The 10,746-nt window shown below is 43.6% G+C and overlaps 1 protein-coding gene across 1 annotated transcript; it reads right to left on the minus strand.

Annotated features, from left to right (window-relative positions):
- Positions 1-7,135: 7,135 nt before the first annotated feature.
- On the minus strand, positions 7,136-10,462 carry ESPNL (espin like). The gene is given in 4 exon segments (XM_063307791.1): positions 7,136-8,707; positions 9,300-9,479; positions 9,817-9,906; positions 10,376-10,462. Coding segments are annotated over 4 exon segments (1,929 nt in total).
- Between the last annotated feature and the right edge of the window lie 284 nt (positions 10,463-10,746).

Here is a 10,746-nt window from a genome sequence, read left to right on the forward strand (position 1 = left end):
GAAGATGCCTCTGGCCAATCAAGTACATGCACGGAGGATGGAGAATCACATACGGAAGTCGCATAGGTGCATGCAAATACTGTAGTTTATAAACTATCTGCAGGGTTTTAGTGTCGCTTAATTACGGTATACTGAAAATGCTTATCTCTCTGTTTCAGTGTCTGTCATTATGCCAACCTTTCTATAAGTACCTACTACAATAGCAGTGCAAAGTTTATTGTTTTTGAGAGGGTTGCCACAACTTCTGCAAGAAGAAGTCCTGCCAAATTTCAGAAGGGCACAGTTTATGTTTTGATTTTTTTTTTCATAAAGATCTCCTTTACAAATTTGAGAGATGGGTGTTAAAAATAAGATTCATTCATTCATCCTACTGAGCAATATTAATGAAAAACGTGACACTGTGATAGAGTCCTGTGATAAGAAACCTACAATTAGCAAAGAATATGCCTTTATCTATTTTGGAAAATAATTAAATATTATTTGTTGAGAAGACCATTTCTTAAAGAAGTATTTTGATCTGTGGAAGTTTAGAAAAAATGTAAAACAACTGACAAGTATCTGCATGTACAGATCGTTCCAAAAATCTTGCAATTATGTGTTATGGCCTTTTGGAAGAAAACTGTGCATTGGTATTAAGTGCTGTTCTTTTACTATGTTCTCATTTATTATAAGTAGCAGTTCAAAATATCAAACCACTTATAAAGGCTTCTCCTTCAATTTTAATAATTTCTTAGGGATCCTAAACACGCTTTGCTTTGTACAGCTGCAGTTTTATTCTGAAGCATCCCAGTTCAGCTCAGGATTTGGAACTAGGGCTGAATCTAATATAACCCCTTAAAAGTTAATGCAAACTAAATTTCGCTGGCTACTTTCAAATAATAGTTTCTCGTTATAGTTTTGTAGCATTGAGGAAGCATGTATGGATTGGACATAGTAAGCTACAGTATAGGTATGTTTGGTACAATGAATGAATGATCCAAAGAGTAAAGTCCTATAGGAAAAATGGGAGGGGAGGGGGGTGGGGGCTTAGGAGCCTTGGGATACCAAAAATGGATTCAGCAGAATCTCTGTTCCTTTATTTTACAAATTTTACAAACACAAATCTCCCTTATTCCATTCATTCAGTAAAGATAATTTAATCACACCTTTTATTTCTTGTAAATTTGTCTCAGTCACCTACTTTTGTTTGCTAAGATTAGTTCAATGAACAACTTAGCTCAGAACTTGCCTTTGGGATCCCTGTGTAACATTTCTTTCTTTCCCCAGGAATAAACCAGAGAGTCACCAAGAGGTTGAAAGAGTAATATTCTCACCTACAGCAAAAAATAGGATATTATTACAGTTCTTCAAGTCATGTCATGATCCTCTCAGTGACACTTAAGAGTACACAGATGAGTTCCACTTCTATAAATAAAGTTCTCAGTGTGGTTCTGGGCAGGCAAAAGGAATTCAGCTTTCACATGCTTGAATTCAGTTCTATTTAGTCATACCCAGCATGCATATTCATTTGTTTGTTTATTACATAATTCCTGTACTGCCGCAATCTCATGACTCTGGGTGGTTTATCTGAATCTCAGCAAGCAATTTTAAAAAATATTAACCATGCAAATATAAATCTAAGTAAAATCTAACTAAACAGATAGCCATCCTCCTTCCCCACTAGCTGTGTGGAGCATCGAAGGCCCATTTGAAAAGGAAGGCTTTAAGAAGCTTCCCAAAAGCCAGCAGCCAAGGGGCTAAGTGTTTCATACAGTCAGCAACATTAGCCTGCTGGCCTACACACCTTCACTTTGTTGTGATTTGAAGGGCAGGGAGTTAACACCCTAAGCAGTTTATCTCTAACAGTCCTACTAGGATGGGCAGATTCATTATTCATTTTGGGTAAGGCAGTCCCTATGGAATCAGATTGTGTTTTAGCCTCTTCAGTATGTATCTTACCATGTGATGTGATGACTAATGAAGCAATGCTTCATAAAATATATACTGTCATTGATACGTTGATGAATGTAGGCAAACATCTGTAATAGGCATTTTTTTTTAAAAAAAAATCCAAGTTCAGTGGGTAGTTCATTGTGGCCTGCCCTGAACAACTCACTTTGATGATTTTTTCTCTTTTTGCTATATCAAGGATAACATGAATTACAAGCCTCTGAAAATGTGTTTTGATTAAGAAAAGATGTTGGCTTATTTAAATCAGGGGGACACTAAGTTCTCAACCCTGCCTGTGCCTCTCCCCATCCTTGACTCAACCCTTTCAAAAGTTGCTAGCAAATTTTAATTTTCATTGTGATTGAAGCATGCAGTTATTAAAGACGTGGGGAGTAATCATGATATCTATTTCATTTTTTGTTAATTTTTGTCCTGGCCCACCCATTTCTTGGAATAGGTAACGCTCTTGCCATTCAAGGGCCAAGGGATCTCAAAGCAGATTGCATACTCCAAATATAAATCATATAGTTTATAAACCATCTGGGCTACAACAATAAAGAGGACATTCATACTGCAAACCACAACTTTACAGAAGTTGGCAAAAGAAAGCAATAGACAATTCAGAATTTTTTCAATGTAAAATTTTATTTTCATTTGCTAGAAAGCTCACTGAGATCCAGCAGATATGGATAAAACTGGTCCAGAAAGCAGTACTGTTGGTTGATATAAGGAAGAACTGACACTGTATTTTGAGTGTTCTTTGTGATGCTGAAAGCAATCCCAGTGGGAAAATCCAATGCAACCATGATACTCCTTTTGAAATATCCTGGTAAGAGACACTTTTGTTTTACATTTCAGAGTAAAAGATCTCCAACAAAATACTGGATTTTATCTGATAACTAGACAACCCATGACCCATGGGTCATCCTTTCAGATATTTCCTTACCTACACGCTTCCTGGACCCCGCCAGATGAAATTCTTTTACAGATGGGGTCCGTAGCATGCCCCCTCTGCATGATCGGGTGGGATGGGTTGATGTAATGGGGAAGAGGCGGTCCCTCAGGTAACCTGGTCCCATGCCATGTACGGCTTTAAAGGTAATAACCAACACCTTGAATTGGACCCAGAAGCAAACTGGTACCCGATGCAGCTTGCACAGCAGTGGTGTTACATGTGCCCTTCTGGGGGCACCAAAAACAGCTCGCGCAGCTGCATTCTGGACCAGCTGAAGCTTCCGGATACTTTTCAAGGGTAGCTCCATGTAGAGTGCATTGCAATAGTCTATCTGAGAGATAACAAGGGCCTGAGTGATTGTTCAAAGGGCCTCCTGGTCCAGGAAGGGGCGTAACTGGTGCACAGCATGTAGCTGCACAAAGGCTCTCCTGGCCACTCCTGGCTGCTCTTTGAGCAGGAGCCATGAGTCCAGGAGGAACCCCAAGTTACGCACCGGGTCTGTCTGGGGCAGTGCAACCCCATCCAGAACCAGAGAGGTTAATGTCCCGGATACAGAAGAACCATTAACCCACAGCCACTTGGTCTTACCAGGGTTCAGTTGAAGCCTGTTGTTCCCCATCCAGGCCCCCACAGCCCCCAGACACTTAGAGAGGGTGGTCACGGCATCACTTATTTCACCTGGGATGGAGATATACAATTGAGTATCATCAGCATACTGATGATACCTCATCCCATGGTGATGGATGATCTCACCCAGCGGTTTCATGTAGATGTTAAAAAGGAGAGGGGAGAGTACTGATCCCTGTGGCACCCCACAAAGAAGGGGCCGCAGGGCTGATCTCTCCTCCCCTATCAACACCGACTGGGATTGGCCCTGGAGGAAGGAGGTGAACCAGCGTAAGACTACGCCGCCCACCCCCAACTCCCTGAGCCGCCCCAAAAGGATACCATGATCGATGGTATCGAAAGCTGCTGAGAGATCAAGGAGAGCGAGGATGGATGCACTGCCTCCATCCCGCTCCGGCCAGAGATCATCCATAAGTGTGACCAATGCCATTTCTGTCCCATAAACAGGCCTGAAACCTGACTGAAAGGGGTCTAGATAATCTGTTTCCTCCAGGACCCTCTGGAGCTGCAAAGCTACCACTTTCTCAACCACCTTCCCCAAAAAGGGGAGGTGAGAGACTGGATGAAAATTGTCCAGAACAGTAGGGTCCAGTGATGGCTTCTTGAGGACGGGGTGTACCAACGCCTCTTTAAAGGCCACCAGAAACACCCCCTCTCCCAAGGATGTATTAACCATCGCATGGACCCAACCACATGTGACCTCCCGGCCTGCTTTTACTAGCCAGGAGGGACACAGGTCTAGATGGCATGTGGTGGCATTTACTGTCCGTAGGATCCTGTCCACTTCCTCAGGTCCAACAGGATCAAACTGCTCCCAGATAACTGGGTAAGCCTGTTCCCCTGGTATCTCTCCAGACCATGCCTCACGCCTGGAGTCCAACTTGGAGCGGATCCGAGTGATTTTGTCCTGCAGATGCTCAGCAAATTCCTCTGCACGGCCCTGTAGGTGGGTCGCTGAACCCACCTTCCCCAAAAGGGATCGAGTGATCTTAAACAGGGCCGTCAGGTGGCATTCTGCAGACGCAATAAGAGCGGAGAAATATTGACGTTTTGCCACTTTTATCGCCACACGGTAGGCCTTAATGGCTGCTTTTACCTGTGTTCGGTCAAATTCAGTCTTTGTCTTCCTCTAGTGGCACTCTAGGCATCTCTTAACCCTCTTCAGCACCCTCAGCTCCTCCGTAAACCACGGGGAATGCCGGGTTCGATGAGACAAGAGAGGCCACACAGGCGCAATCCTGTCCAAGGCCCCGGCCACCTCCCTATTCCAGGCTGCAGCTAGGGCCTCCGCTGGACCGTGCAGCAGATCACCGGGTATAACCCCCAGCTCCCTCTGAAACCCTACCGGGTCCATCAGTCGCTGGGGGCGGACCAATCAAATGGGTCCTACCTCCCTGCGGAGGGGGGTGGCATAAGAGAATCTCAGGGCCACCAGGGTATGGTCTGACCATGACAATGGGGACAGATCTATCTCTCCCCTCAGATCACATCGCCACTGCTCTGACAAGAAAACCAAGTCTGGGGTGTGACCACTGTCTTGAGTCGGGTCCCGAATTGTCTAGGACAGGCCCATGGCTACCATGGTAGCCATGAACTACCGAGCTGCCTCTGAGGCTCGCCCCAGGGATAGCAGATTGAAGTCCCCCAGAACCATAAGCCTGGGGAACTCCACCGCCATCCCCAAGACGGCCTCAAGCAGCTCAGGCAGGGAGGTTGCCATGCAGCAGGGAGGTTGGTACAGCAGCAACACTCCCAACTGTTCTCGGGAACCCAACTTGAAGAACAGGGTCTCACAACCAGCCACTTGTGGAGCAGGGCCCCTGAAGGCCACAAGAGACTCTCGGATGACAACAGCCACCCCTCCTCCCCTGCCCTGGGATCTCGGCTGGTGCCATATCGTAAACCCAGCTGGGCACATTTCCAAAAGGGGCACCCCCCCTTCCGCCCCCAGCCAGGTCTCGGTAATACATGCCAGGTCTGCCCCCTCCTCAGTGATCAAGTCACATATGAGGGGGGCCTTGTTATTAACTGACCTGGCATTAAGAAGCAGCAGCTGGAAACCAGGGCCCCTATGGATCTGCTGACCAGGGCTTGGGTCTGAGCGCAGAGGGCCGGAACACGCCACTGGTAACAAACACCGGGGGCGTCTTCCCCGAAGACGGCCCACCCTCCGGCTCCCGCCATAACATCCCCTACCCATCACCACCTCAATAATGAGCCCCGCCATGTTGCCCCCAGTGACTCCTGATCCATTAGCCCCCACTCCTGGACCTTGGGAGTCTCTGGCTCTAAGTAGGGCTCCCTCCTTCCATTCATACATCCTTACTCACAGTCAATCTCCCACAGGGTGATGGTAGGCCCTCCAGCGCACCAGCTTCCACTCTCGGCGCCGTCAGAGCCCAACCCTCACCCCTTCATTCACTATGCCCCCCCTTGAACTCTCTCACTGCTCAACAGCGGGCACTCATTCATTCTTCACCCACCCCTGTCTCTCACTCAGGGGGTGAGTGCCCTTTCACACAAACACACTCCCAGACTCCCCCTCTCATCTCTCACCCTGGGGGAGAGTCTCTCATTCACTCTGGAGGGCCCTCACAGCTCCCATCCGCCTCAGGGGTGGTTGGAGGGGATGGGTAACTTTTTTTTTTTTTTAACTCCCCACTCCTCACCCACACGGTCTGCTACCCCAAGGCCAACAACCGGTCACTTCTTCTCCAGTGCAGCCCAAAGTCCACTACTGCACCGTAGGCCCAGTTTGCTGCTGGCCCGATCCACCACCACGTCGCTGACCCAGTCTGCCACTGTGCCACCAGCCTGGTCTGCCGCTGCAGTGTTGCAGTATTGCAGTGCCAGCCCAGTCTTCTGCTGCGCTGCCAGCCCGGTCTGCTTCAAAATACATAACCAAGAGTACAGATGACAGTTCATAAGCTACAAAGTGCACATCCAATGCCATGTGAAAACATGAGGGTTGAGAATATGTGTCAACAAAAATAATATGGAGAGACTGTCTAAATCCTTAAGCATCTTGTTAATCCACACTTAAAGACAAAGGACACCATATCATAATGCAATAGGACTGTGCAGATCTTTGACGAGGCGCTCTGCTTAGTCAGATGTCCATGTGAAGCACCCTTTTGAAACTCTTTTGTGAAGAAGTGCCTGGTTTTATTTGGCAGAGTAGTTGCTTCACTCAACAACAGTGACTTCTGTAGTGCAGACAGAAATGCCACTGTTTGTGAAGTAGATTGGTCCTACCTTGTATGCAAGTGAAATGAAGGTTACAAAGTCCAGGGGAGATAAAATCTGATGGATAGAGGAAGTTTTATCAAGAAAAGGGGATGGAATTGGCAAAAAAGGTAAAACATTCCCCTCCTTTCCCTTCCAACCCCTTTTATTCGATGGTTCTTTACAACAAAAACCTAGCTGGGGCTTTGTCCCCTGAAGTTGCTTTGTCACTTTGTTGTTGTTGTTCAGATCACATGAATCTTGCAGACTTTTTTTAGTAATTCACAAAGAGAAGAGTTTATGTTTGTTAATTCCACAGTATCCATGAAATAATGAATCATACAGCCAGCAGGTCTCTTTGTGTACTCTTCACCTCCATCTTACTTACAACAGAGGCTACTAATATAAAGGCTTTGATCCTTCAAAGCTAAAGATCTCTGCTTCTTTTTCTTTCCAGAAAGCAAAACTCCTATCAATGTAACTGCAAATATCATCACTGCTACAGCTACCTAGTTCAAAATATTTCCCTGGGACTTGCTCTTCAGGCTCAAGAACACTGTCTGATATCCTTGTTTTGGTTATTGTTTTTGGATTTGTTTCCATTGACAGACTTTGGAATTCTGTGTTTTTAGTCTTGTCCTTATTATTACCAAAAAAATGTTCCTTAATATCTTCAAAACTATCTTTCCAGTTTCTTTTGCCTGCTGCAATTTCATCAATCACTGCTTTGTGAAAGGCACGCACTGTTTCCCATTGATGTCTACTCAGGTGATTGAAAACTTCAAAGCAAAGGAGATGTCTTGCTTTACGTTCTTCAGGTGATAGATCCAGCTCCAGGATATGGAAGTAGCCAAGCATAAATAGATCAAGACTCAAGCTATTATAGTCAGTAGGCTTACCCTTGACATAGGGCAGGAATTGTTCTGGAGAATAGATCGTATGCTCATCACTGTGACATCTGACCTGCTGAGATGACAGCAGAGAAATGACATCCTTCCAATGACTGATTAACTTCTTGATAGTATACCTCTGATGAACTAACTGGACAAATCTCTTCATTTCTTTCAAAGGCTTCTGCAGAGGAGCCTGCTGTTTTCTGAATTCTGCTATAACCTCTACAAGACCTGATTTTCCAGGCTGCTGAGAATCTAGAGTCTTCCTAGTCAGCAGTTTCAAGGAAGGAGCATATGCAGATTTCTTCCAGTGACTTAGAAAAAGCAGCACAATTCGTTCTTTTCGGAGGATGGCAGATTGTGTTATTGAAACACAACCCCTACATACTTTAGAGGAAAGTTTCTTACAACTGATATTGGAATCACGGGCATTTTCCAGATTTCCAAGCTTCTGTTCTCTACCACTTAATTGCCTCTTGGTCTTACAGGTGCTGAATAATGTTTGAAGTGTTGACTCCTTGTTTGCCTCATGTTGCAAAGGCATGTCCTTCAAACCTTGGGGTTCAAAAGGTTTGTAGTAACTCAAAAGATTCTGTTTTTCAAAATTGTCTCTCAGATTCCGTACAGAAACACTACTTTCTAGGATCTCCTTATTGGTTGAGCCTCTTAAAACAAAACCTTCCTTGCCTGACTTAGGAAGTAACTTCTTATTAGTCTCCTCTTTCTTGTTTCCATTGATATTGTTGAGAAGTAGGGACATATTTTTTACTACTCCAGGCACATGACTGCACCAGGCTGGGAGCTCTTGGGTGTCATCCTGGGAGAAAGGTTGAAGAAACTGTGGGTTGACTGTGATACTGATAATGGGAGATGGAAGAACACTCTGTAGCTCTTCTGTTAGACGTCCCAGCTCATGCCTGAACTCCTGGTATTTCTTCTTCATCTGCAGCTTTTCAACCTGGTTCTCTAAGTACAGCAAATCATCATTTGTTAGTAGTTCCCCATAAGGGCCAAGGATGGCATTGTGAGCCTGTGAGTATTGCCAGACATCAGTATCTAGCACACAGCTTCCCTTGTTCTGGACAGGGCAAAAAAGAAAGCAAGAAGAAACTATATCAGGTCATGCTCATTCAAAGGCATCACTTCTCTGCCTGCCGTGAATGAATATTCAAGGAGATTATTAGTTGAGTTATAGCATCTTAGATACATTCAACTACAACTGACATTCTGAGGCATCAAACCCAACTGATGGACTCCATAAGTATGCAACTGGAAGATTATTTTAAGATATCCTGCTGCCTCAACAAGAAATGAAGCTATTTTACTAGATGTTTTCCTAATCTACATTAAAACTATACTGTGCTCATAAATATAAACCAATATAGTTTTTTAAGACAACTTAAAATAAAGGGACAACACCCTCTACCAAAAAAGCAGAGGATGTAACCTCAACCACCAACCACCCACTATAAATTTAATGATTTCTGTAGTCTGTAGTTCTTAAGGAACCTTACTTGAATTTGGGGAAAAGAAGAATTTTTCATCATGGTGAGACACAAAATGAAATATTCAACTGGAATTGTAAATAAATAAATAAATAAGTTCTACAATAAATATGAGCTAGAAAAGAAACAAAGAGGCACTTTTGTTCTAATAGCTCAGTACAGTACCTTCCTGTCCACCTCTTCTTCAGATACTAGTTCAGCCTGCAATTTTCTGACCATCACTTGCCGTTTCCATTCTGGGATACAGCAACCTTGCTCATCATGGGTAGGCACCAGCGCATCAATATCCAGTGTTCCCAGGTTGTCTAGGTTTGATACGGTATTTCGTGTCTTTGTTTTTCCACCCTATATAGGGACAACTTTTTCAAAGTTTAAGAACACCTTACAACTTCTCCTCAAATAGTTATACTAACATTTTCTCAAAGAACTGAGATTAATTAAAGGGATTGAGTAGAAAACTGAAATGTCCTCTTGTGTAGATTACCTTGATCCTTTCTAAAAATCTATGTTTGGTCAGCCAAATGGCATGGCCTTGCAGGGCAAAAATAATCAGATGCAATCTAGAAATTTAGCTGGAAGAATTCACCAAGAGAGATTATAGGAATGCCAAAGGGATACAAAAGATATGAGACAGATTTGAAGACAGTCAATCAATGCACAGAATTTGAGAACAGTACTGTACTGTGATCTTTGCCTACTTTCGAGATTTATTTATCTTCAGCTCTGCTATTAATGATTTAATGGACTCAGAAAAACTTATCAGGCAGAAAACCTACTAATAAAAATACAATCTTAATAATATTCAAGTATTATTTATTGGACCATTGAGAAATAAATAAAATAAGAAACTGGAAAAAATTAAGAGAATGTAGTAAAAGGAAGGAAGGAATTGAGGCAGTCAAACATTCTGCTCAGGAACATGTTAAAAGTCTTTTAAAAGGCCCTGGGTAAAAGCCTTACTAGCCTATGTTAAATTTCTGAGTAAAATACTCAGAATTCAGGATTAAATTTAGCCAATCCAATAACTGGCACATGGCTAATAAGTATTCTTTCTCTTTTTTTAGGTCATGAAGTTTGCAGTTAAAAAAGATGTTGGCTTTTCAGACATGATACATCAAAAGGTTTTATGTTAACAATATGAAAACCCTGGGGAAAAAGTGGTATTCCAAATGGGTTGTGGATGCCATTATACTGGGGACATCTTCACAAGTGTTTTATTCTGGCATTGGTAATTTCACTACCACTTCCACTTCCCAATCCCTCAAAAGCTTGAAGACAGTATCTTCCACTGATTGCACAATACTGAGAACAAAAAGAATCACTGTCATGTCCCAAGATGGGCAGCTCCTGGAGAAACAGAAATAAGGGAAATAAAGGGTAATAAAACAAATTGCTTGCACATGCAGTCCACTGATCCATGTCATTGTATTGTAGCAGTTAAGACAGTTTGCCTGGGCCAGGGAGATTTGGTTTCAAATCCTCCTTCAGCTACAGAACCCAGCAGGGTTTGTTGGGAGAGTCAGTCTCTCCAAGTACAACTTACTTCACAGAATTGTTGAGGGGAATAAAATTAGAGAAAAATACTTTGAACTCCCAGAACAAAGGGAGGAAA

This window comes from Candoia aspera, chromosome 6, assembly GCF_035149785.1.
Source record: "Candoia aspera isolate rCanAsp1 chromosome 6, rCanAsp1.hap2, whole genome shotgun sequence".
Lineage (NCBI taxonomy): Eukaryota > Metazoa > Chordata > Lepidosauria > Squamata > Boidae > Candoia > Candoia aspera.